The sequence below is a fragment of the Balaenoptera physalus genome (assembly GCF_965194825.1).
Source record: "Balaenoptera physalus genome assembly, chromosome: X".
NCBI classification, from domain to species: Eukaryota; Metazoa; Chordata; class Mammalia; order Artiodactyla; family Balaenopteridae; genus Balaenoptera; species Balaenoptera physalus.
The window spans coordinates 105,122,384-105,149,961 of NC_138903.1; the positions used below are offsets into that span (position 1 = coordinate 105,122,384).

At 47.2% G+C, this 27,578-nt stretch overlaps 1 protein-coding gene and 1 long non-coding RNA gene across 12 annotated transcripts in view; one reads left to right on the forward strand and one right to left on the reverse strand.

The window, feature by feature from the left end:
• LOC309652119 overlaps positions 1 to 27,578 on the forward strand; it is a 424,346-nt gene that overhangs the window by 276,542 nt on the left and 120,226 nt on the right. The window lies entirely within an intron of this gene.
• The window catches only part of SEPTIN6 (septin 6), a 70,642-nt gene continuing 49,478 nt past the window's right edge, over positions 6,415 to 27,578 (reverse strand). For 3 of the 11 annotated variants that reach the window (XM_082445542.1, XM_082445552.1, XM_082445544.1), the window contains 5 exons: positions 24,534 to 24,630; positions 21,481 to 21,649; positions 19,108 to 19,240; positions 16,406 to 16,596; positions 15,277 to 15,594 (listed from right to left, as the gene is read on the reverse strand). In XM_082445542.1, the coding sequence (XP_082301668.1) occupies positions 15,501 to 15,594; positions 16,406 to 16,596; positions 19,108 to 19,240; positions 21,481 to 21,649; positions 24,534 to 24,630 (684 nt within the window). In that variant the 3' untranslated portion in view covers positions 15,277 to 15,500. Of the gene's footprint in view, positions 9,487 to 10,013; positions 10,729 to 13,150; positions 13,335 to 14,166; positions 14,212 to 15,276; positions 15,595 to 16,405; positions 16,597 to 19,107; positions 19,241 to 21,480; positions 21,650 to 24,533; positions 24,631 to 27,578 lie in introns of those variants that run through there. The other 8 variants (XM_082445550.1, XM_082445549.1, XM_082445548.1 and 5 more) reach the window with 8 other exon arrangements.

The window sequence follows — 27,578 nt, forward strand, 5'->3', positions numbered from 1 at the left end:
TTTAAATGTCAGCTCTCCGAGGCGCCTTTTCTTCAGAGGATTAGCTTTGTATTTTACTGTGAAGTAGTACTAAAAACGAAACACTTAGAAAATCATCCACAGCGCCACTTCCCTAGTCAACCACTTTTATCATCCATACTGCATCCCAATTGCTGACAAGCATCGTGTTTACACAGTAGTGATCACGATTTCAAATAATTCTGTATTAACTGTATCAATTTAAAACGTGCAGAATATTACAAAATGCAAAAGGGGCCCCCAAAAGAGGGTTAAAAGCTGCACAGCAGCAAATGGCTCAATCACTCTGTAGGCAAACGTTATTACTAGACCCGTGGTTCTGCTCCAGCTCGATCCCTCAATCCCTGTCTGCCAATCTGTGCTATGAAAGTAGTTAATGAGTGTCTGTCAGCGGGAATTTGCACAGCACCTACTGTGTGCTCAGTATAGTCAATACAAAGGAAAAAGAAACTGGGTTTTCTCTGTTGTCCTGGAACTGATTACAGTGTTAGTGGGGAGAAATAGTCCTGCACAGAACTCAGTGTCCCACGGCAGCAGGACCGTTGGATAAGGTAGCTTTGACCCGCTGTCCCCTTTTGTTTAATGATGTATTTCTCATTATGTGACACATTTACGTGTAGGGGTGTGTTGGACTGAGAGGAGCAAATTACAGCATTGTTCACACTGTTTCATAATGATCTATTTCCATGCCTGTCTCTCCCATTACACAGGGAGTGCTCTCTTTGACTCTGATAGGCATTCATGTTTATTGAAATAACGACAGTCTTTGAACCATCAAATCAAACAACATGATACTAGAAAGGAAGCTTAGAGACCATAAACTCAAATCATCATTGCATGAGTGAGAAAAATAAGGCCAGAGAGGTGTAGTGATAGCTGAAGACTGTAGAGACCATTCCCGGCAAAGCTGAGATCAGAATCTAGGTCACCTGATTCATCATCCAGTGCTCCCCCAGTCATTTGCCATTGCATTGCTCTGTTTTTTTCTTTCTTCGCAGTGTGTACCACCTTTTGAACTCTAAAAAAATTTGACTCCTCTCCACCCCCCGTGACAGCCCCATGAGAACAAGGAACGCATCTGTCTTGCTTTTAGCACCTACACCTGGCTCCTGTAGGAACGCCACAGGTATTTGTTGAATTAAATGAATGATTGAATGAATGAACGCTCTTTCTGTTGTCCCAAACTTGTGAAATTCATTTTCTTGGGGCCTACATTTTAAGCTGATTTGTAATTTTACAGTTAGATTAATTTCAGCCTAAAAGATGCCAACTTTCATCAAAATCAACATTGCAATCAATACACAGCTTTCGGGACTTCCCTGGTGGCGCAGTGGTTAAGAATCCGCCTGCCAATGCAGGGGACACGGGTTCGAGCCCTGGTCCGGGAAGATCCCACATGCCGCAGAGCAACTGAGTCACAACTACTGAGCCTGCGCTCTAGAGCCCACAAGCCACAACTACTGAGCCCGAGAGCCACAACTGCTGAAGCCTGCGTGCCTAGAGCCCGTGCTCTGAAACAAGAGAAGCCACCGCAATGAGAAGCCTGCGCACCGCAACAGAATAGCCCCCACTCGCCACAACTAGAGAAAGCCCGCGCGCAGCAACAAAGACCCAACACAGCCAAAAATAAATAAATAATAAATAAATTAATTAATTAAAAAAAAGAAGTATAGATAATTATACTAAAAGACCATAGTGTAAAAAAAAATACACAGCTTTCTTAGAAAAAGAGTTGAGAAAATAAAAATGCCTTCCTCTCAGCTTGGATGAAAATTCTTCCATCATACAGGAACAAATAATTCCAATCTGACTTGTGAATTTGGATTACAGAGTGAAAGGCAATGAAATTGATGTTAGAGGCCATTTGCTCTGGAACAGCCATAGCTGGAGTCCATTTGTAAATCCTGCTATGGAATAAGCAGTTTCATCTCTAGGAAACAAAACAAAAATTCCCATGATTCTCCATGACCTTTCCCTGGTAATCCTTCTGATCAAAAAAAGCCTTCAGCCAACCTATCTCAGCCTATTCCCTTCTCACAAGCCACAGATGTTTTCTCAGTGAGCAGGAATTGAAACCCCTAAGCAGAAGATTATCGGAATAATGGTTGAAGAGAGGTGTAGGAGGGGGCTCTGATAACAGCAGCCATTGCCATCCTAAAACAATCCAGAAACCTCCTGTAATCACCTGTCCTCCTCCCCTCCATCATCCTTCCCTGTTCTAACACAGGCTCCTGCCACTGTTTTTACATGAAACACACACACAGAGTCTGACAGCTCTGAGCTTCCTTCCCTGCCCTTTCCTGTGGGGAAGCCAGTGCATGATGAGAGGAGGGAAACCTGGAACCTGGCTAAGCACCACCCTCATAAACTATCCCAGAAATTAGATCACCAAAAGTTCTTGACCAGAGTATTCTGCACTACAATAGCCTCTTGAGGAATGGCTACTAAATGGATTAAAAGCAGTAGCTAGGAGCTGGCCAAATTCTGGTAATTTGAGCACCAAAGTTATTAAGGACAGTTATGAGCCACTGAAAAAATAGGAAGCCATAAGTCCACAGTGATACCAAGTAGATAAAGAAATAATGAGAGAGAAGGGAGGGCCTTTGCTTACAATAGAACACCATGTGCTGACTGGTAAATATGAAGGGAATGCTGGAGTTGGAAAATCATCATTTTGTAGATTGGTTCAGGCAAGAATTACCAATAGATGCTAAATCTAGGGGGAAATGTTTGATGAGGAGTAGGATATTTGCATGGACTTATACTTTCTCCTCACAGATTGTTTACTAGTAGCAAAGAAGGGGAAAAAACAGTGATTATATAGTGCAGAGATTGGGCAACACCTTGACCCAAAATGAGAACAGTCTATTTTTTAAATGGGACTTCAAAAATATGAATGTCATGGAAAGACAAAGAAAGGCTGTTTCAGATTAAAGGAGACTAAAGAAACAGGACACAATGGGTGATCCTAGAGCCAATCTTATATGGCAAGAAAAATTGCTGTAAAGTATACTATTCAATAGATTAAAGTAGTGTAACAATATTAAATTTACTGAAGTTGGTGACTGTGGCTATGTAAGAGAATATCCTTATTTTTAGGAAATACCCACTGGAATATTTAGGGGTAAAGGGCCATGATACATGTAAATTACCTTCAAATGGTTCAGAAAAAAAATATTATGTATCTCTATCTATCTAGATACAGAGAGAGCCTGAGTATAAATGATAAAGCAAATGGGGCAAAATATTATCAGTTGGTGCATCTGGGTCAAGAGCATGTGGGTATACTTGGTATTATTCTTGTAACTTAATTTCAAAATTAAATGTTTCAGAAGTGCAATAGTTCCCTACATTGGTGAAGAATCTCAATCTAGCTATCTCTTAATCACTTTTTATTGTGTGTCCAGCACTTTCCTGGCCCTCTGGGGGGCTATAAAATGATGTTCCTACCCTTAGGAAGCTTAACGTCTCTTGAGGAACGAAGTCCCTCAAACGAGAAGCAGAGAAGATTATAAAATTTCAGCCAGGAGGTTAGAAAAGGAAGAAGAGATCAAGATAGGTGAATGCGGTCAAGAAGGGCTTCAAGGAGAAGGCAGGCCTGAGCCTCAAAGGCAGGATTTAAATCAGTAGAGGATATTTCAGATAATGTCAACAAATAGTTTGCATAACTCAGGGAGAGGCCTGTGCAGAGACTGAATGGACTGGAATGGAAACAGCTATTAGGAAGTATTGGAAAATATGGTTGAGTAGATAAGATAGGGCCAGTCTGTAAGTTCCTCAAGAGCAGTGTCTAACTGATCTCATGCAAAGTATCCCCCATAGCAGAGGGCACTGGACCAAATCCACGGGTGGTGTCCAATACACCCTCATCATTTGGTTAAGAAAAAATAATTTCATTGAACCTAAAACCAAGATAAGAAGTTTGTCCCCAATCCTATACATAACAAATATACATATAATTTTTATAGGTATTGAGCTGAGGGCAGGGACTTTCTAAAGTCCAAGCCAAACAAGCTAAGAGATAGTACAGGACCTGGCTGGACATTGATGGAAGGTAGTAGGTCCAGGTGGCAAAGCCAACGTGAGGTATTAACTGTTCTAATGCAGAAGTCTTTCAAGAGGTGCCCTCATTTTAAAAGAATGGCCTTGCAAGAAAACTGTCCTTTTAGCAAAGGGATGAATCTCCCCGAGCGGGGGCGTTTTGAACACAAAAGGACACTGCTTAACCTCAGTGCTTACAACTGGAGCCCAGTTTGCTCAGCCTTTTTGAGGGTATTAGCAACCTGGTTCTGTCCCTAGAAGTAGTTGGCCTTCTCACTGCTCAGCAGGGCCCCAGGAACTGGCTCTCAGAGCCCCAGCAGACCCTTGCCCCATCTATGCTCTAGCAAAACTATATGCAAATTTTAGTTAATCAAACCCATTTCCCCACTAACTTGCATTAAAACATCAGCCATTTGTCTTCATTTCTGATTTCTTTTGACCAGCCAGTCACTTTTAAAAAAAAATAAATTTATTATTTTTATTTTTGGCTGCGTTGGGTTTTCGTTGCTGTGCGCGGGCTTTCTCTACTTGCAGCGAGCGGGGGGCTACTCTTCATTGCGGTGAGCGGGCTTCTTATTGCGGTGACTTCTCTTGTCGCGGAGCATGGGCTCTAGGCACGTGGGCTTCAATAGTTGTGGCATGCAGGCTCAGTAGTTGTGGCTCACGGGCTCTAGAGCACAGGCTCAGTAGTTGTGGCGCACGGGCTTAGTTGCTCCGCGGCATGTGGGATCTTCCCGGACCAGGGCTCGAACCCGTGTCCCCTGCACTGGCAGGTGGAGTCTTAACCACTGCGCCACCAGGGAAGTCCCCAGCCAGTCACTTCTAACACCTTTAGGTTCGATGATGCATCAACAAGCACCAAAATGCATTAGAGGTGGGGTCAGCAAACCGTGGCCCACAGGCCAAATCCAGTCCATCTGCCTGTATTTCTATGACCCTCATGCTCAGAGTGGTCTTTACGTTTTAAGTGGTTGGAAAAAATCAAAATAATAATAATTCAGAACATGTGAAAATGAAACCCACGCGTGAAATTCAAATTTCAGTGTCTGCAAATGAACTTTTATTGGCACACAGTCACGTTCATCCTTTTACATATTATCAATGGCTGGTTTTGTTCTATAGTTAACAGTTGAATAGTTGCAGAGACCACGTGGCCTGCAAAGCCTAAGATAGTTACCAGCTGGCCCTTTACAGAAAAAGTTTGTTGGCCCCTGTCCTAGAGCAATGGTTCTCAGTTTGGGGCGATTTTGCCCTCCAGGGGAAATTTAGCATTATCTGGAGACAGTTTTGGTTGTCACACCTGGGGATGGGATGGTATAGTGTGCTACTGACATCTAGTGGGTAGGGATGCTACAGTGCACAGGACAGCCTCCACAGCAAAGAATTATCTGGCCTCAAAAGACTATAGTGCTGACGTTGAGAAACCGTGGATTGGAAGAACCTAAGATACTTCTAGTAAAGGGGAAACTCCATCCTTAACAGGGATTCCGTTTAGTGAACACCCAGATCTTTAATTTACATTAGCTCATGGAACCTTCGCAATCACCCTGCAAGGGAGTTACTGATATTCTTCTTTTACAGGGAAGTTTTGACCACAACTTGCCCCAGAGCATACACAGCTGGCAAGTCTGGCTGGCTCCAGAGCCGGTATTTTTCCACACCTCAGTGCCTGCCGGGGCTCGGTGACGTCACAGGCAAGTGTTGTTCCCGTTCGGCTGCCCCCTAGTGTGCGAGCTGCGCAGACGCAGGCCAGTGTCGTTTCCCCTGGTACCCCCCTCAGAGGCCTCCAGGCCTCGGTTCGGAGAGAGGGTATCGACCACCCTCTGGTCTCCAGCATCTGGCCATTCGGGAAATGAAGCTGGGGAAAGGAAACCCCACCTCGACGGCGACCAGAATTATGAAAACTGACCACTCTCCCTCTTGCCCACTTTAATGCTGGCAGAGACAAGGAGGATTCCCTCCCTAGTAGACCCTATCTATAGAAGGCTTTTCAAGTCATATCCATGAATTTTAGGGATGCTCACATCACAGTATTAAATGAGAAGACATGCAGCGCAAAATTCTTTTCCACTCCACTTTCTCCATCTATTTACTATCCTGGAAGACAATGAGCTCAACGGATCAGTTAAGTCCATGCTAATGAAGGAAAAGTAAAGGACTTCCTGCTCACCCCCACCCCACCCCATGGAAATTTCAAGCCCAGGTGGGGGGAGTAGGCCCAGCAGCCTACACAGGAAGGTTGCAAACTGGCTGATGGTGCCTCCCTGAGCCCCTCAGTCACGCCCTTGAAAGGAAGCCACCCACTCCTCCTAAGGCAAACCACGGTGGGCCCATCACCTAATGATCACACAGCCGTTGAGCATTTCTTTGAATTTTATTGAAAATTGACATGGACATTAGAAAGGTATCAAGCTAAACAGTGCTGGTTTCGGGATGTTTCTCCTGGCGAATGAAAGCCCCAGAGGGCCAATGACTGGTCACATCTCTAAGCAAAAAGAACAAAGGAGAAGAAAGGAAAAACACGGACTCTGGAAAACATGCAAAGAGGCTCTCTCAAGAGACACAGGACAGTGGAATGGCAATGGTTGTAGGGATATATGGGAATGAGCACACTCACATGGTATTTTGATGCAAGTTAAACCAATGAATTCAAGGCAGATTTATCAACATCAAAACTCTCCCTCCAGATCCCAAGTTGAGCAGAAACTTCTCTCAAAACCCCAATTGGCCTTGGAAGGTTGGAGTCATTTTGCTCTCACTAAGCTTAAACTCCCCCGACTCTCCCTTCTCCACCTGAGAGTTAGTAGATCCACTTCCCCCACTTGCTGGGGGGTCTGCAGAAGGTCTGTGAATGCTGAAGAAGATATGAATGTTGCTTGACTTTCTCGTCCATATTCAGAAATGTTTAATAGTGGCTGTAGACAGTCAACCCATTGAACCGGAGAATTGGTGTTTAAAAACAGAAAACTCAAACGAAAACTTGTGAACAGTACTTCCACACCCACAGCTGAGGTCTCCTGCCTCAGTCACTTACACTTGGGTGAGTCGTCCTGCAGTTGTCTCTCTGAGGTTACATTTGGTCCATTCTCCAGCTCGGATGGTTCTTTTCCTGCCTTGTTAGGTTAGGACAAGACACTTCCATTTAAAATACCATGTAAGTCGGGAGAGAGCGTCTTGCCTGGACACAGGGACACAATGAACACTTGTTGTGTGGTATGTGTGTGTGTGTGTGTGTGTGTATGCGCACGCACTTTGGAGGGAGAGGGAATTGGTTGGTTTCTGATTTGAGACAATATGGAACCCTAACTCTTCTATAATGGCAGTCTTCTCCTTTAGACTTAGTGCAGCTGCTGAAGACAAGATTAAAAAAAGCTGGAGAGGGAGAGAGAAAGAGAAAGAAAACATGAAATTAGCTAAAGAAAAAGGACATTCAAAGTAAGACAGGGTGAGGGAAGTGGGCAGTGTGAGGTAGCACAGAGTATACTTGGAGAAGACAGGTGAGAAATGGGGTCACTGATGGACCATCACCACCGGGAAATCTGTTGAGAAGGTTTTAAGAACACCACACACCAGTTAAAAGCTTCTTGTTTTAATTAAAAAAAAAAAAAGAGAGAGAGAGAGAGCACATATTAACAGCCACATGTGAATGCCAAATAATTAAAACAAAAAACATAAACAAAAAAAAAGTGATCTGGACTGCAGCTAGGAAAAGCAAACTTCTTGGCTTAAGAGGCATGAGGGGTGTGTGTGTGTACACGTGGGGATTTTTCAAGAAAACCATTCTATTCCAGTCTCGGTTGGGGTGGGCATGGAGCCGGACACAGACCATTTCTAACGACTGGTTTTGTTTCACCAGAAGTAAACAGAGTACTTAGGGTATTTTTTAAAATAGTAATAACTGTACCACTTAAAAAGTCTTTTCACTGAAGAAGGAAGAAACCCTTTCTGTCTACAGTGAGACAAGCTACCCAATAAAATAAGCATTTTAATTCTTTTAATAGCCTTGGTTGACTTTCTAAAGGTCTCATGTTCACTCACAGGGTAGATTTTTGTTTACCAAACTTCCTTGATGACAAGGATCATCTAGGGCACCTGTTAAACATCCGCATCCGCACGCCCCATTCCAGACTCCCAGGAAAGCTGAGCAGCTAACAGGTGCCTGTGACTCTTATAGTCCGCGGAAGTGCTCAGTTCAGGAGCTGGCCTAGAGTCCTCTGCTTTGCCTATCCCTACCCACCCCATCCTCGAATATTTTCCTACGGGATAAAAACCTCAAAGGCCCTCTAATACTAACTATTCATTTTCTCCAGAACATCAAAAGACTTGTCTCCAGGAACATACATGAACACATTGAGTCCATTTGTAAAATGGCTCGGGACTCAGGAGACACTGAATGTAGCCTGGCTTCTGCCATGAAACAGGACTGGGGTGTCTGGCAAGTCCCTTCATTTCTCGGGGCCTCAATTTCCTCTTACAAAAAAGTGGGTCCTAACTGTCTTCTGGACCAAAATGTCTCCCTTCATACAAAATTCCTGCCTAGTCTCTGAAGGTCTCTCAAAGGCTGGGTGGCTCTAATACCTTTTGAAGTTTTCAGAGCTCCTCAAGCCTCAAGTAGTTAATCTGTAAACAAATGCAAATGAGGGGGCCTCCTATTTGTAATGCAAATAATTACGGCGGATGGAGACCGATTAGTTGTTTAAGTTTGGGATTCTTGGGAAGCAGCCGTGAAACTGGTCACAGAAACATCAAAGCTGCAAATAAGTAGCCTTTCCCAAGGAGACCTGACAGCCCTAGCTTAGCATCTCCCTGAGCTACTGGCTGAGTACCCAAGTTTTTTTGTTTTTTAAATCTCCGAGCACAGGGTCTCCTAAAATGCTCCACTGTGTGACTTGGATTTTCTCAAGAAACTAGCTTATGCTTTCGCAGCACCACCTTCATACTTGCTTCTGGCCACTCACCAATCAGTGACTCACCAAACAATACGTATCAAAACTGCACTCTTGCTTTGCCAACAAGAAAAGATAAAGTGTGTGCATTTGTTTGCTTTTCGTTTTTTCTACTTTTTGCTTCCTGTCATTATCTATTATTGAAGCGAGAACCCCCCTCTCCATTCTCAATACTTCAAAAAGGCCTGAAAATTTCGCATAGCCTTGTTTGTGTGTTTTGAAAGAAGGTGACCAAAAAAAAAAAAAAACCCTCAAAAATAAAAAAGAAGAAGGTCATGGTCAGTGCCAGTGGGACTGTGAGGCAGAAATCAAAAGAAGAGGTGGGGCTTGAAGTGGAAGTACATGGCAGGGGCAGGGGACCCAGCTGCCTGGCGCTCCAAAGGAAAGCTGTCAGTTACAATAGGAACCTTGGCTTAAAAGGCTAAATGGAGTCCAGTCCAGCTGTAGCGGGGAATACTATTCAGTACACAGCCATGGATTACTGCAAAGGAAGGGCAGAGAAACGGCGTGTTAGCCACAGATCGTTGCCAGGTCACTCCAGCTCTCACTCTCACTGGCCAAACACCAAAGGCCACTGTGCCTCATGGCCCTGACAATGGAGGGCTCTCAACTTCAAAGGGGCTCCCAAAGCCACTATCGGATGGGCCCCATCATACAAATCAGGGCTGGAAGATTTTTAAAATACCAAATCCTTAGACTGGAGACAAAGTTAGGGACCTTCCAAGGCACAACACCTCTTTTCTCCTCTCCAACTGATAAGTCTCACGTCTTCTTATTGTGGGGCATGCGCAAAATACAGATTGAAACTCATCATCATATTCACCAAAGAGACTGGAAGATTCATCAGAGCAAAACTGAAAACACTGATTCTTTGACCACTCTGGCAGTTTGTGACAGGGGATGGTTATACCTGCTACTGGCCCTGCCTTATTGGGATGGTGTGGCGTCCTATGGGAAATTCCAGAGGAGATGCTGAGACACCTCATAACAATTCCATAAGACACTAGGTTGGTACTAATATTCAGGTTTATTCTGCCTTCTGCATCTGCGGGGTACTCAGAATTACAGAGAGGGGAAATTTATGCTACTTTCTTCAGCAGTCGTGTTGTCTGGGAAGGGCTGGCTGTAAGTAAACTCGTTCCAGATTTTTAACACAGCTTGAGTGCAATTATTTTGAGTGAATCAAAACTGGAAAGGGCTGGGCTGACAGGCCAGAAGGAAAAGGCACCAAAGGATTCTCCTTCTGGAACCCTCTGAGAAGAGGCTGCGGCTCTTCTGTTGGGGGGCTGAGGGATGGTTGGGGAAGCCAAGTGACTGCGAACTAATGGGGAAAGCCGTGCTGACTGGTGCTCACCCAGCCATGGCGGATGCAAATACCTCAGGGGAACAAGCAGCAGCCAGAGTTGGAACAGGGAAGCTGGTGGTACAGAAGAGCAGGCGGGACCCCTGAACATGTTACAGTCCGGCAAAGATGGAGTGGGGAGTGGCCGGCTGGGGGCGCTGGGAGGGGCACTGGGATGCAGGATGCATCTTTAAACCACGTGACTGATGGCTTCTTGACCAGAGGCCAGACGCCGTCCTCAGACTCTCGGGCTTCTATAAACCTTGGCAGGAAGAGAGGGGAGGGCACGGGTTCTGTGCCCGCAGATGTGTTAAGGGGGAATTAGAGACAGGGAAGCCCAGCTCTGTTGCGCAGGAAAAGGGCGTCTACAGGAAGCCCAAACTGAAAATGAAAACAGAAGTTGGGTTAATGAATGGATGGATTAATGTCAAAAAAAAAAAAGGTTAGAAGAAAATGTCATGATGACTAATGGATAAATTAGAATATAGCTGTGTTAGATGGTCTTAAGGCCTTATTGCACTGGCTTCTGGGAACATGCTTTCTCTCTCATTCACCCACACACCTCTGAGTGGCGACCACAGTGGCATTAGCTAGTAAAACAATTATCAACAGCCACAGGAATACTTCTCCCTTCTTAATTACTAGGTCCTGACTAGTGCCCCCCACCCAGATACCCTGTAGAGGAATACCTTTAGCAAATCTCCAGGTGGCCTCAGGCCATGGCACAGCACGCCAGGCTCTCAGCCACTGAGTGCCTCGCCCCATAGGGAAAGCAGAGGAGGGAGAGGTTTCACCTTCGGAGATACCCAGTCCACTACCTGGTACCCCTTGGGCAAGATCTGTTCGAGAAGTGTCTGCGGGCAGTAACTGGGCTCTGCACTAGGGTCCGACCACAGTCACCTGAAAACCTGAACTATGGAAATCCATTATTGGTTTGTGTTCACACTGCACTTTGAACTTTCTCCCATTTAAACTTCATCCTCGTGATGCAAGCTTGACACACGAGGAGGCTGAGAAACACCGGTGAGGCCAACTGACTTGCCTGAGGTCACAGAGAAAGAGTCACAACCAAGAGGAGCAGAGCCCGAATCCCTTGGCTGCTTGATCAAGACTCTTTCCTTCACGCCACAGTGTCCCTGAGAACTCCATGCCTGTGGATCTAAGCCCCTGGTTATTTTTTACCTGAACACATTTATCTCATTAAATAAAGATATTGGGGAGGGACAGTTAAAAGCATATGCTGGGTATGTTTGTACAGTCACTACCTCAGTGAATACATCCACACACACACACACACACGCATGTGAATGGCAGTTTATACCAGGAACGAGGAGTTTTGCATTCTTGTTCCACTTCTGCCACTAACTCGCTATGTGAGCCTTGGTAAGTCTCTTAAATTCCCCACTCCTCCATTTGTTCATCTTGTCAACTGGAGATCAGCCCTTCCTCCTCTACCTCACGGGACTGTTGTAATGTGAAAATGAGGTACCATTCGGAAAAACACTTTGAATAGTATGAAAATGTAATACAAATGCTCAGCTCTATTTTTCTTCTTTGTCTACTTCCTAGGGGAAGAGAAACCTATAGAACACTGCAATGGCCTATGTCCTGGGCTGCATGGGAAGGCTGAAATATTTTGATATGTGTGTACCGTCCATGCACTGGGCACCCCCAACCAAGGGTCAAGGGGCCAGCAACCACTGAGACATAGCACCTGCAACTGTGTGAGGGTCACAGAGGAAGGATTTCTCTTGCAATTGCAGACAGCTGCCAGTAGTGCCTCAAGCCATTTCAAAACCAGCAAGGAACAGTAAACCTCACTCTGCCTGCACTCTAGTTAATGAGGGGTGGCCTTTGTGATCCACCCCTGAAATGAGGGCTGTGGGGAATGGACGGGTTGCCTTTGCTGCTTTCAGACCCCAGGGAGCCAAGGCCTCCTTCCCCTATTTGGTTTGGAACTGCTTTTGTGGTGTGCTGGCGAGAAGCATGCCAGAAAAAGCCAACCTACTCAGGGTCGGGGTTGGCTGTTCCCACTGTTTGCCAATTGCCTCTCACTTGTAAAGTATGGCTTTAATTATAGTTTTGCCAGGATTCATTTTAGTAATGGCCATTACCAATGATTTACTCAGGGAAAGCTGAACCAAATTGTGTCAAAGAGCGTTAATTTGGGTTTCATTAACTGAAATCTAACTGAACAGGATGCATCTTTCCTGTTGTCCTCATTGAAAATGGGGGGGCCAAAGAAAATACACGTGAACTGAGTGTCAGCCTCTGTGCTGGGCACTGGGACTGCAGCCATGGACAGACGCTGTCGGAATTGAGAGTCTTCCTAGGTGGAAACCTGCTGTTTCATTCAAGTCAGCTAACAGGGCTCCAAGGCTTGCCTTTAAGCCAGACAATAAGTCATTTCATTGTTCTTTTCGGGTTGTTTCCTTTGGCCCAATTTCACGGGCCTTATGTTTCAGAAGCCTCTATGGACTTCCTCTTCGGGATTTGCTTGAAAGTAGGATGTTTTGCCAGCTGCCCAAAGTCCCCAGTGCAGTAGCTGCAGCAATTAGTTTGGTGACTAACAGCAGGCTCTCCATTTAAATCATAAACTCCACGGGTGAGTGGGGAGAAGTCTTCTCAATATTTTATAGTCCCTGATCCAAACAAACCAAATGTAAAAGGCATTTATGAGACAACCGGGGTATTCTGAACACTGACTAGAAATTTTATGTGAACGGAATTGTTAATTTTGGGGGTGTGATAATGGTGGCGTTGTCGTTATTTATTTATTTTTTTAAGAGTCATGAGCTCTTAGAGATACATGCTGAAGTATTTACAGATGAAATGATATGGGTTTTGCTTTGCAGTAATCCAGCCGGTTTGGGGCAGCAGATAAGACAGGATTGGCATATGTTGACAGTTGTTTGGGGGCTGTGTTGTGGGTACGTGGGGCTGCATTGTACTGTCCTCTCTCTTCTTTCGTTCCTGTTTGAAAGTTTCTATGGTAAAGTTTAACAATGGTAATAAGCCTAATTATGTTAGATTTAAAATATTTATGTTCCTCCCCACTCACTACCTGAGTCTAGTTAAAAAGATAGAAGCAGCTTAATCATTGCTATAACCAGCTATAAACTATGTGATGCCAGGGGCTGCTTTATTCACTCCTGCAGACACAACACCTAGCCCTGAGGAATCCATCTTACCAACGGTTACCTGCTTACCTACTTATCAAAGGTGTTCATGAAGCCAGTACTTGTAGAATTAAATATTCTATAATATCTGAGAACCTTCATTTTCTTCCACTTTTATTATGGTCTTGGGGGCCAAACGAAATTAGAGAACTTGAACCCCTCAGGTAAGAACAGCCACCAGAGGGAAACAGAGAAGCAAGTTTCCGTTGGCTCAAAACATTCCCAAACCTGGGCGCCAAGGCTGACCGTGACGTTGCAGGACAGGGTTTGTGAACTCAACAGTTCCCCTCGTCACAGCAGTTTAGTTAATTTTGAAAGTAATGGTGAAGGCGCCTTTAGAAAAAAATGGCCAAAATTGAAACTTCAAATATTGATCACAGGATCCACCTATGCTACCTAGCTGTTCTAGCAGCAAAAGTCTGAAAACACCCCACTTTTAATCAGGAAGGCAAACATTCCCACATGTATACTTGAAATCACACCAGCCTATTTCTTCATATTATAAGTCACAAGAGAATACCAGCTAGAACAATGAAGCAGCTTCTTTGATATTAGATATGTGTGTTGGGCAGGGGGTGGGACTTGGGGAGATGTGTTCTAGAAGCCACTGCCAGTTCTATTTAGAGTTAATAAAGCTTACCGGGACCCTGGGTCTCATGCAGCATGCAGCAAACAGCAGAGTTAACTGTAAAACAGTAAAAGCTGATGAAGATGGAGTGAGCTTGGGGAGAAATCAAACATTATGAGTTGACACAAACAATGAAGAGTTAGAGGTCAAAGGAGATTAGGAGGAGTGGGGAGGGGAAGAAGGGAGGGTGTGCTGGTAGGGACCCCCGAAACACTGGTACTCTTTCTTAACCTCTTTAAGGGCAGCCAAAGGAAGTTCTCAGTATGTGACTCTATTAGATCCAATCACCATCTCTCAAGAAGAAATGCTTCTACCCCTACTTCCACCCTCAACCCCCGCCCCCCATCATCACCACGGGACAAGAGTGACACAGGTCTAATGATGGGTCTTCCGGAGGTTAGCCAACTGTTCAGGGAATTACATAAAAAGCCCACGCCTGGGGCCACTTATATATCTGGAAATATGGAAGAGGACAGGCTGTTCTGTCAGGCTCTCTTGTTAATAGGAGATGCCTCGTGCCCGTGAGGTTTTCACTCATCTCAAAATTGGAAAAGGGTGCCATCACCAACTCCAAATATTCCTGGAGACTGGAGAGACATGTCTCCCTATATGGGGTCCTCTGCCTGGGCGTGGGGTGGCAGTCAGTTAATTGAGGGCAATGAGGAGAAAGCCTGGTCTGGGAGGAACTTCCGCTGAACAGCTCAATTGGGACTATTTATAGTTGAGTGTCAGTGGGGTCCCAACAAATGAATCTCCTAATTCCTGCCAGCAGGCTGTGAAACTGCCCCAGGGACTGAGTTAACAAACACCACAGGATTATGAAGGCAGCAGGTTAGAGCCGGAAGACAAATTTAGACTTTTCTGATCTTAAAAATAGGAATCCATTCCTGCTGGTGCAACTAACACAAGTCAGTTAATATACAGTGCGTCCAAAGAGGCTTTTTTCGGGCTAGTTGAACTTCATCTATCAGGTAATACCACAAAAAGTTAGTCTGTGACTTTGACATATAGTGTGATTCAGTAACAAAAAAATCTCTGGACTAATTGGTGAAAATACCCAAATTACACTTTTGAAAAAAGAATATTCAGATGGCAAAACTGAGTGCCTTTAAATATAAGATATTTTACTGTTGTATTTTATCGTTGGTGAAATGTTATACTGTTTTATCCTTAAGTGATAAGCCAGGTACAGAGGAAAGGATGTTTCCGCCTTCTGGCAAATATCTAATAGTTGAGTCCAGCAACAAGTGGCTAAGAACAGAAGGCAATGACCAGGGACATGTTTCAGATCCTCGGGCCGCTTTAGTAAGGACACTGCTTGACACTGCAAATGAGGGCTCCTCCAGTCACACTGCACAAACAACTAGAGCGCAAGGGACCACCGGATGTTTTCCTGGTGTTGTACAGGTCCCGTCGGAAATGCTTTTCTCTTCTCTGGTTCTGGGATAAGGGATGGATAACTTCAGCAAGCAAGGCCTGGGCTTGGGTCAGGGATATTAACCCACATGGTAACCAAGAGCTGATGCTATCCTGCCTCACCAAACGCCAGGGGAGACAGATGGATTGTACAGTCATCCCCGGGGTTGAGGGTGGTGCCCGCGGAGGATACTAGCAGCTGAGGGTTCCCCACCAAGTCCCCGGTACTCCAGGCTGGGAACAACCAAGCAGCCAAGAGGGAGGGACAGGAAGGGGTAAGAAATCAGGACCAGGCTGTAGCCTTCAGTGGTTGGCCGCAGCCGTGAAAACTGAGGCGGGGCGAGGGGGGCTCCAGGCATGGAGAGGTGAACCACCTCAGACCTAGGACAAGCGAGCAGGCCTGTGAGCTGGATCGGCTCCAACCTCCCGGGGGAAAGAGGGTGCCCAGAGGCTCCTGCTACCCTCTCTCTGCTCTTCTTTCTGTTCAGCTCTTTCTTGTAACTTTGCAGCTTCTCATTGTTTCCTCCCTTCTTCTTTCTCCTGTCTCACATTCCTTTTGCTTTTCCTCCCCCTCTCCCTCCCTCTCCTCCTACCTTGAGTTTGCAGGGTTTTCCCAAGCGGGCCGAGCAGAGGGGCTGGGCCTCTGGGGCCACACACCGCCCTCCCCTACTCTCAGCTCCCCAAACTCAGGGAATCCGAAGGTCCAGTGGGGACACCGAGACCAGTTACAGGGGCCCAAAGGAGCCTATCAGCCCACAGCTGGCCTCTGTCACCGCCCTGAGGGGACGAGCAGGAGGGGAGAGAGGCCCTCGCCCCAGAGCAGCCCACTACTTACTTCTTCTTCTCTTTGTCTCTTTTCAGAGTCTGTGCGCCTCCAGCCTGGGAGCCCTGGGACTGGAGCAGCTCGGCTGCCGTCTTTCTCTGCTTGAAAGCGTTCACTTCATCGTCCAGGGATTTCTTCTTATCCTCCAGCTTCTTCTTCTCGTCCTGGTGTAGCTTCTTCAGACGGTCAAACTTCTCGTGCAGCTGGCGGGGAAGCACAGGGAGTTTGGGGAGACCCCCCGCAAGGAGACCCCAGCTGAGCCCGGGGGTGGGGTGGGGACGGGCAGGCTTGCGACCCTCAGGACCCTGGGACCTGACGAGACATTTCTGCCAGGGACGGCTATGATGGCACCAAAGGGCACCATGTTCTGGAGAGTTCTCTTCTGCCATTTTACCTCTGTGTTTCTGCTCCGGAATATGGTCAGGGAACCGTGCATTCTGCTTAATCAAGCATTTGATTTAAAAGAGTCCCCATAGTCACTACATATGGATAAAAATAACATCAGTGATAATATAGAACATTTACTGAGTGCTTATTATAGGCCAGGCACTGACTTTTATAAGCACTTTATATGTATTAACTCATTTAATCATCACAACAACCCTATGAGGCAGATTCTGTTATTGTCTGCATTTTATAAGGAAACAGAAGGTATGAGAAGTTAAGGAATTTGCCCGAGGTCAACTCATTCTTTTAATTTATTTATTTGTTTGTTTATTTATTTATTTATTTTTGGCTGCGTTGGGTCTTCCTTGCTGCGCGCAGGCTTTCTCTAGTTGTGGCGAGCGGGGGCTATTCTTTGCTGCGGTATGCGGGCTTCTCATTGCGGTGGCTTCTCTTGCTGCGGAGCATGGGCTCTAGGTGCATGGGCTCAGTAGTTGTGGCTCGCGAGCTATAGAGCGCAGGCTCAGTAGTTGTGGCGCACGGGCTTAGTTACTCTGTGGCATGTGGGATCTTCCCGGACCAGGGATTGAACCTGTGTCCCCTGTCCTGCATCGGCAGGCAGATTCTTAACCACTGCGCCACCAGGGAAGTCCTTCAACTCATTCTTTAGATGATTATATAATGACATCTCTCTCAATATGAAAGGGGCCCCTGCCTTTTCTTATTCCCTCCAATCAGGGAGGATCATGGGGAGTTGCAGAGGAAACTTCAGCAATGCCGAAGCTGGTCAAAGAAAACACTTGTCCTTGGACACGGAAGGAGATAAAAGAATTTTAGAAAATGGGATGAGTGCGGAAACCTCAGCTTTGATCAAGGGGAGGTTTAACTAGCCCTGAATAGAGCCAGAGACCCAAAGGAGAAGAGCAAGAATATTCTGGCATGCCACTGTGATAAGTGGATCAGAGAGCTAGGGGTGTAGGTGGTAACAAACTAGAATGTGATAAACTACCCTGAATAGTAAGAGCAGCCCAAGCATCATTGCACTTTCTTTTGAGGATTCAGGAGGAAATGGAGGGTTCTGAGGCACTCACAGTACACCGTGAAGGAGGTCAGGTGTCCTACAGGTATCTGGGACTGTCACTGAGTAAGGGGTGGTGGATGACAGACCCGCTGTGCAAACCAGCTTTTGCTAGTCACTTGGGGTAGGCTGGTGGTGGAAGCTCTGCTGATCAGTTGCTTTCACCTGGCTTTTGTTCACTGGCCTTTCATTCATTTTCTTTATCGTTGAGATCCCCTCACCTGTCTTCCTAAAAGTACTGGGTGATATTTTTCTTTTGAAAAGTGAAACTGAAATGAAGTCAAGTCTCTTGCCATGGGCTTTGGCAATAACACCGGACAGCAGATTAAAAGAGGAAGAGACTTGGGAAGTAATTAAGTGCTTCCTTTCTTTATGGGTTTCAAGGCCCAGAGAGCTGAAGCAGTTGCTGACAGGACCAAAACTGCGGCTGAGGCCAATTAATCTGGCAGCAGTAGGGGAATCGGTAGTGGGACCTTGGAGGCAAGGAAATGGTTAGAGGGCTAAATGCACTCTATTAGTCACGGCTTAAGTAATGAAAACTCCAGATAGACCATCAAGCCTTAGTTTAAAAACTCGCTAGAGCCGCACAAATGTTTCTTTAACGCTAGCATGAAATGGAACAGAATATTCAAGTGGATGGGGAAATGCACCAGCTGTCACTGGTTTAGGATTCAACAAGGTACCCAGGACCCTCTGGGACCATCTTTCCTCAAGGCCCTCAGTGCAGGCAGGACGGAGCAGGACTGCGAAGAAAGTGATCGACTGTCCCTACTGGGCTCCGAACTCCCAGAAAGCAGGGGAAAATATCAGCCCACCCCTGACCTCGAGGGGCTAGGTCAGGTCTTGACTCTTGAGTGGCGCTGCCCAATAGAACTTTCTGTGGCATGAGGGTTGAGCATTTGAAATGTGGCTAATGCAACTGATAAACTGAGTTTTAAACTGTACTTAATTTCAATTCATTTAAATTTAAATAGCTACATGGGCTAGCAGCTACCATATGGGACAGTGCGGCTCTAGTGAACTAAATGACAGAGAATGAGAAAACATCCCGGCCTTGGGGAATGAGGGATGGAGAAGACACAGATCTCACAGCCTCCTCTGTGCCAGCCAAGGCACGGCTACGGATGCTGTGCCCCATTCCTGCCCGGAGGCTGCAAGACTCCCCCCAGATGCTCTCTTGGGGCAGAAACCCCTGTCTTGCCCAAGTTCAGCCTCCTTTTCCTTCCCACCTGGCACGCAGGCTCACATTTACCTCTTTTTCTGCCTCTTTAAGTTCAGCTTCTTTCTCTTTGACTCTCTGGACGAACATCTGTCTCATCTCCTCTTCTTTTTTCTGGAGCTCCCCTAGGAACTCATTCCTTTTGGCCTCATACGTCTCCTGTAAACTGCGAACATGGTCAGGTTAATTCCCCTGCCTTTGGAATGGCTCCTGTTCACTGAAAACTGGCCCCAGGGATCCTCCCTGGGTTCTCCCACCCTCTCTTCCTCAGTTCTGTGGGACGTGCAAAAGCAGAAGCACAAAGCTGTGGGCACCTGGATTGGCACGTGACAGCAGGGTCACAGGGTGCTGTGTGGTTATGGGGCCAGCCTGGTGAACCCGAGAGATATCTGGAACTGGGAGTGACTTAGAACACCTGCTTCTATACCCTGATTTACAGATAAAGAAAGAGGCCCAGAGAAGTGAGGTGACTCGCTCAAGATCACACAGCTAGTTAGAGGCAGAGCTGAGACCAGAAGCTGGGTTTTGTCTCATAATCTAGGTCCTTCCACCTGCACTATGCTGCCAGGTCCTGGCTCTGAAACTGATCACATTGATGAACGATTTCAACAAACACTTGATGAGACTCCACCGTGTGCTAGACACAGAAATAAGTGATACTATGCTAGTCACTCAATATCTAGAGCCAACAGCCACTGTGCCTGCCAAGGAACTCACAGTCTAGTGGGAGATGCCTGGGTTAAGTCTCCCTGCCCCCGGCCTGGACTTAGTTTTAAAGAAATAGGAGTTAGCCTGGTGAAGAGGAAGAGGATGTGTGCTCCGAAGAGGGCAGCCTGTGGAAGGGCACATGTGGAGAAGGAATGGCACACCTGGCTGGAGTAGTGGGAGATGAGATTCCTGAGTGTGACAGGAGAGAGCAGGCATTGGATGCCATGTTAAGACTTAGATGTTTTAAGCAGGGCTGACTTGATCCATTTTGAAAATGGGAAAGACCACTCTGGGCATTGCATGAAGAACGGACTTTCCAACAAGCCAAGTAAGAAATGACAGGATCTTAACGGCAACGGCTGGGAAGGAATGTGGGAATGGGAGACAAGCGAGGGAAGCAGAACTCCCAGGACTTGGGAGGAGTCAAAGATGATTCTGGTTTTTCGACTTGGGCAACCAGGTGGATGGTGGGGCCATGTACTACGACAGGGAACACTGGAGAAGGAGTACGTTTAAGAGGGAAGGAGATGAATTAAATTTGAGACAGCTTGAGTTTCAGGTACATCCTCTATGGGACAGCCAAGTGAAAATATCCAGTAAGCAGTGGGATCACTGGGTTTGGAGCTCAAAAGTAAGATGTTAGCTTGCGAGTAATCTATTTCTAGGTGGTAGTTAGGGCTGTGAGAGTAGAAAGAACCAGCTGCAAAGAACATAGAGAGTGAAAGGAGCAGAGGCCATCAGAAAGAACAGGGAAAGGAAGAAGCTGAACAAAATGAACCTGCCGATGAGGCTTCGAAGGAGTAGTAGCACGCGCGAGAGGGCTGAAACCAGCCGGACCAGTGCTAGAAAAGACAACGGCAGAGAGAATTTCGGGAAGGAGGCAGAGGGGACGAGTATCAAACAGGCTTATCGAGGCCTGACAATTCCTGAAAGGGGACCTGAGCTCCAATAAAGGACACCACACGGTAATTTACAATGTGGGGCTGACGTCACACATCATGCGTCCAGATCAAACACTTAAACATATAGCTCCCATCAGCATAGTTATTTGAAAGCATTTGAAGCAATGTTTTCAAAAACATTCCTCTTCTCTGAAAGCATCTTAGATTCTGATTTGAAATGTCAATGATTATTAACATCCTGTGGTCAAAACAAAACTTGCCCTTGAACACAAACACTAAGGACGAAAGCGAATGAAGAGCCGGAAGTTCATCAACACTTGTGCAATGACTGCTGCCTGGTCCCATCTGGTTTTGATACCGGGGAGGGGGCTAAAGAACAGACTGGAAACCCGACAGAGCAGAAGGAGCCTGATGTAGAAAGTAGGGCAGTGGCCAGACACAAACTGCCACGTGGAGGAACAAGGCCCGGGCTCAGGGCTCGCAGCTGCCGTGTGAATGCTTGTGGCAGCAAGACAATCGGCCTTGCCATCCCCTGGCCTCCTCCCTGCCCCCACACTTATAAGCAGAACAGCAATGCTTACCAAGCCCGTCCTGCCACAGCTCCCCTGGCAGGTGTGCCGAGGCAGAGAAGGGACGGGCAAGTGGAAGTGGCGAGCAACTTAGCCCTGTGGCTCCAGGTCTGGGCACCCGTGTCTCACCTCCCCTGTGAATTCTCCAGGGCGAGGCTTCCCTACCGCCGCCCCCCGCCCCATCGTGTGCGCTGAGCTGAGCTGGGCCGGGCTGGTGGGAGAGGTACCTGAAGGGTTTGCTGTCGGGGTCGGTGTCCTTAAAGCCCATCTCCTCCAGCTTACAGCGGCGGTACAGCTCATAGTGCCGGCTGTGGGTCTGCTCCCGGAGGTCCTCCATGTTGATCCGGATCAGCATCTCCCGCAGCTTCACAAAGTCGCAGTGGGCTTCATTTTCAACTGCATAGCAGCGGTTGGGGTATTGGAAAGGAAGGTCACAAGAAGCAGAAATGGACAAAACGAGACGGGAAATGTCTAACAGTGACATTGCCTTTCAATCTGTGTATATAGAGCTCGCAATTTTGCCTCCTAATTGGCTTTTCTACTAAAAAGGCAAATGAAAAGTTACAAGAATGACAGTAATGGAAAACTGCAATACCATAAAAATATCTAAGAAGACATTCATTAGCACCTCAACCCAAATTCACCCATCAGACATTCACAGGAATGTTTGCTCCGCACCACTTTTAGGACGATGGCAAATGCACATTCAACCATTCATCTGATAAATACTTGCAGAATCTCTGTTCCCAGGATTGTGTGAGGCACTGGAAATTCAGAAACATGGAGTCTTGCCCGTAGGAGCTTCCAGTTTAGTGGAAGAACATAATACAATGCAAAAATTACCAACATGGAGGTATATAGCCAAGGTGCAACAAAAGCCCAGAAAAGCCCGGGGGCCTGAGAACTCCAGGGAGAGTGAAGGCTTCAACAGAGAGCTGACAGACCCCTAAGATGACTCTTGAAGGAAGGCTAGGAATTAATCAGGCAGATAAGGGACTCATCCTTGCAAGATCTCAATGAGGTTAGGCAAGGTTACACAGCTAGAAGTCGCAGGGTTAGGACTGCAATCCAGGTCCTCTAAAGGAGAGACAAAGGCTATGACCAGGTGCCAAAGTCCAAAGAATAAGGGGGAAGAACTAGGACATCAAGAGATGACAGTGACAAGGAGGGATGTGGACCACAGGTGTGGCCCATCTGGATGGTAGAAGCTTCAAAGGAGGTGTTTTTAGAGGGTGGATAATGGCCTGATGGCAGCAATGATGGCCAGGACAGAGTGGGCCCCACTTTCCAGCCTGAGTGAACAAGCCCCCTCCTCAAAAGAGTGTGGCAAAGGTCTGCGTTTGGGGCAGTGGCCAAGAAGGACAGAGGTGTGGACCCGATCCCAGCAAAGGGATTTCGGGTCATGAGCAGTGCTCTGGCACGTGTCTCCGGGCATGGCTCCACCTTGCTGGAATGGGGAGATGTGGCCTGACCACGTTGGGACAGTAGCATCTGAGATGAGGAACAAGCACAGTCACCCCGGATTCTGTCTCACGGGTCTGGGAGAAGATCGTGGGGACAGGGAGGGAGACGGGGATGACAGGGTGGGGCAGGGTTGCAGCAGATTGCATTGCGGTCATCAGAGCAATCTTTCCAAAGCCCAAATCGGCTCACATAACCCCTTCCCTTAAGACACACTGCCTCTGGGAGAAAGCCCCTCACTGTCATAGAACATATCAGCGTTAAGTCAGGCAACTCCTCAGGACAATCTCCTCCTCCATCCCTGGAGAGTGGTCCCTGATGGCCAGTCACAAGGAGTGACTCCAAGGCCCCTGCAAGGCCCAGACAATGCATGGCTTCTCTCACTCAAACAGAACCACGAACTCCAACTTGCAAGAAACACTTGGAAAACCCCCTTTGTTGGTTGGGTGTGGGGTGGTCTGAATCGGAATATGTCATTGGGACCACGTCTGCTAGCTTCTCCTCATTTCACCTCAGGTTCCTGTCTCTCAGACTCCAAAATTGACTCCCAGGGTGGGACTGTTGGTCCAGAAAGCATTTGCAAATGTTCTGGGAGGAGCATCCCCAGCCCCAGATGGTAGAGAAGACCAAAACCTAGCATGGTTCTGATGACCAGAATTGTCCTTACCCGCGGAAAAGCCAGCTATCGCCGGAGGGTGTCTGGCGTGACCCAGAGCCTGCCAGCCTTTGATGTGATTTGTGGACAACTTCCCACCAGCTTCTGGTTGTTTGCTCAGTGGCCGGAATGAGTTTACAGTAAACCAGCCACCCTCTCACACACGGTGCCCCTGCCGTCTGCCGCTCAGCATATGGCTGGAGACTCGGAGGACCAGACACCTCTTACACCCATGGCAATGTCCTGGGCCTTATCCACTGAACTGACTAGTACCAAAGGTAACTTACTTAATATGTGTCAGGCAGACCACAAAAGGAAATTTCCTGAGCCCGTAGGCAATACGTCTGTTTTTAATTTGCAAAATAATCATACATACAAAAGAGTGCTTGAAATGTACAATTTAAAGGTTTTAAAAAAAAAAAGAACACCGATGTATCCACGGCCGAAGTGAAACATTACCAGTGCCCTAGAAGTCCCTTTGTGTCCCTGATCTCATGCCTCTCCTTCCCTGCAACAAGACTTAACCACTAGCCTGAGTTGGGGATTTATCCTTCCTTTGTTTTTCTTTATAGTTTTACCACTTATGCATGAATTCCTAAAGTTTAATCTACTTTTGGAATCCATATAAATGAAATCATACAGCCTGTCTTCTTCTATGATTTACTTAGCTCAACATTATGTTTCGGAGATGCATTGCTGTAGATGTAACTATAGTCCATCCATTTTCGTTGCTGAATAATATTGCATTATTTGAACATTCCACAATTCACCCAATCTATTTTTAATGGCTATCTGGCTTGTTTCTAATTATTTGCTATTATGAACAATGCTGCTGTGGACATTGTTGTCTGTCTCCTGGTACACTCAGGCGAGTACACATGCTTTCTCACACACTCCTTCCTACCTTACTCCAAGTACATTTATTTTTGTTTTAAGAATGCCTTCTCCATTACAGACAAAGAGAGCCTGGCTCACCGCAGAGAATACAGGTATGGAGCCAGAGTTTGCCTGCTGGCAACGCCTACAGATGTTTAAGGCCCAAGCTGAATGAGTAGAGACTGGGGACAAGTTAGGGACTGGTCACACAGGGGCTGGGGACAAGCAAAGAGACAGACAGAAGGGGAGGATCCCTGAGCGCAGCCCCTCTCCTGGAAATTCACTCACCCTGCACCGTGCCCCAGGGGTACTGCCGTGCCTTCATCATCTCATTCCCTATCTTCAGTTCTTCTGTGCTGCCAATGACAGCAAACGGCAGGTGGGCCTGGAACAGGAGGCAGACAAAAGCTCTGAACTCCGGGGAAAGGCACTGAGCGACCCCCAGTTCAGCTGCTGGTCATCACCGGGGCCTCGGCGCTCCAGCTGCAGTGTCCCTCACTGTCGCCATCATCAAGAGGCCTTTCTTAAGCTCCCGAGCTGTGTAGGGAGAATAGGCCTAGTCCAAGCTTCTGCTGTTCAGAAATTCACAATCGAAGGTAACAAGGACATGGCCGAGTGCGTAGGGAACAAAGACAGTAAATAAGCAGAATAATAAGCAGATACACAGATTAGCCAGCTAGTCAGTCTTCACAGTTGCCGAGGGGAAGAGCGTTTGGAGCGCAGGTGAGTGGGATGAGGAGGGCTATGTGTGGAGAGAGACTGAAGGAGAACCAAGGGGCTGGGATCACTGCACCCCTTCCCAGAGTGTGACAGCGCCGAGAATAGGCACATACGGAGACCACACTACTTGCTGACTGAGATGGACGCTCCTGGTTCTCATCCTTCCCTAGAGCAAGAGCTCGCACTGAACTCCTGAGCCTAGAAGTCAAGTCCCCAAGTATTTACCCACGTGCCCATCCCTGTGCGGGGTTCTGTGTCAGGGGCTGTAAGGGAAACAAAAGGAGTAGAAGACACACTCTCTCGCCCTCTGGGAGCTTACACTCTGGCTGGGGAAGACTGAATTACATACCCAAAATCACGTAAGACAGAATATGCCCAAGGGCTCAAGTGTATGGTCTGGTGCCCTGCACACAGTAGGTGCTTAATAAATACTCCTTGAATGGCAGTGGCACGACCACAGGAATAGCAGAGGAAAGAAAAGTACAAATGTTTGCAGGGGAGGGGGGTAATGAGGAGCGAGGCCCAGAGAAGAGGCAGCCGCCCCCAGCTGGTAGCGTGGGACCTGGGACACCGGCACTGTGCCCCATTCCACAGAGAGCCAGCCAGGTTATAAGTCTGAGTCACCACTGGCCGAATGGAAGCACTGAATAAATACTGTTTACAAACCAGGTGATCCTGGGTGGAGTTTTAGCCAAAAGGGCTTTACACAGAGAAGGAAAAAGTCCACTGGAACAAGCTTTCTTAGCCTGCTTGGAGAAACAGGCTTCGATCTCAGATATTCTGACCCACTTGTTCACTCATCCAGTCTACAAATATTTACTGAGCTGCTACTATGTGCCAGGCATTAAGAAGAATACAACGGGGCTTCCCTGGTGGCGCAGTGGTTGAGAATCTGCCTGCTAATGCAGGGGACACGGGTTCGAGCCCTGGTCTGGGAAGATCCCACATGCCGCGGAGCAGCTGGGCCCGTGAGCCACAACTACTGAGCCTGGGCATCTGGAGCCTGTGCTCTGCAACAAGAGAGGCCGCGATAGTGAAGAGGCCCGCGCACCGCGATGAAGAGTGGCCCCCGCTTGCCGCAACTAGAGGAAGCCCTCGCACGGCAACGAAGACCCAACACAGCCAAAAATAAATATAAAAATAAATAAATAAATAAAAGATTACTATTTAAAAAAAAAAAAAAAGAAGAATGCAACACCGAAAAAGCTCAGAGCCTGCCCCTGGCGAGTGCACAGTGTGGTAGGGGAAAGACGCACCAACAATGATAATACAGTAAAGGTCCAGACTATGAACAGAGGCTTGAGGGCTGGAGGAACTCAGAGGAAGGAGAAGCTAATTCCGTGGGAAGTCAAAGCAGGCTTCATGGAGTAGGTAGTAGCAATCGTACTAACAGGATTGGGAGCTATGGACCTGATACTAGCTGCAGCTCTGTTTCCCACGTACCAGGTGCTCTACGTTGCATTATCTCATTGAATCTTTACAACACTAGGAGGTAGGTATTCTTATTATCCCCATTTTATAGAAGAGGAAACTGAAGTCCAGAAGGGCTAAATGACTTGCCAGCAGCCACACCGTAGTAAGAGGCAGAGCTAGGGGTGGAATCCAGGTCTCTCTGACCTCAAAGCCCACCCCTGCTGGTCTACCACTCCCTTTTGGGGGGTTCGAGCAGCAGATGAGGGCAGCACTCTAAACCTCGGGGGTGAACTGGCCATGCAAGGCCAGATTATAAGAGGCAGTTGAAATCTGATCTCACAGCCAATCCTTCCTTTCCATTCTCCTCTAACTCTGCACCCCAAGAATGTTCTTCAGAGTGGAAGAACACAGGCGTTAGTCAGGAGCTCAGACCCAGGACATCTGCTAACCCCCCGAGGTGCTTGGCCATCCAGCTGAAGCAGCTCCCCCTTCACCCCCTCTCAGCTGCTCTCCAATGATCATCTCAGGTGTTTCCACACCCCTTCCCACTTCAATGACTGTCCCTGAAATGGGGACAGAGGACAGAGGGAAAGATGAGGTTATGGATATGGAAGGTGGGTGAGGGGTGGAGGTGGGAAATGTTTCATCAGTCCTAGCAGGGGACTGATCACGAGGGTCACTGGGTGTGTGACATATGGAGCATGGGGTGGGGGGCAATGAAATCCTGAAAACTCTGCCTAAGTGCCAGAGCGTCTGTGACCTCTGCCAGCTGGCTTTGCAGGGGGGTCATCTGGACACAATTCATTCCCCCTCAGAGACCCAAGACACGTCGGGAGCCTCAAATCCACCCCCAAACACTTTCAAGGAAAAGGCTGTCCCTCCTGCAGAGAGCCCGAAGCTTCAGTCACACGAGGCGCAGCCATGGCAGAGGGCTAGACCGAGGGAGGAAATGTTGCATCATTCTCACGCATCCTGGGCTCTCGGCTGAAAGTGATGGAGGAGGAGGGCATGTGAAGTGGGAAGTACTTCTCTGGGCTTAAGAGCAAAAAAAGAAAAAAAAAATCCAAGAAGAGAATAAAGGCATTAAAAAATGTCAGTATTCCCTTGGGTCTGTTATTTTTATCTCCAAAAGACACTGTTAGTTAGAATGCCAGGGTCACTTGCTTTCCCTCCTCCTTAAACTGCTGTCATTTTATCCTT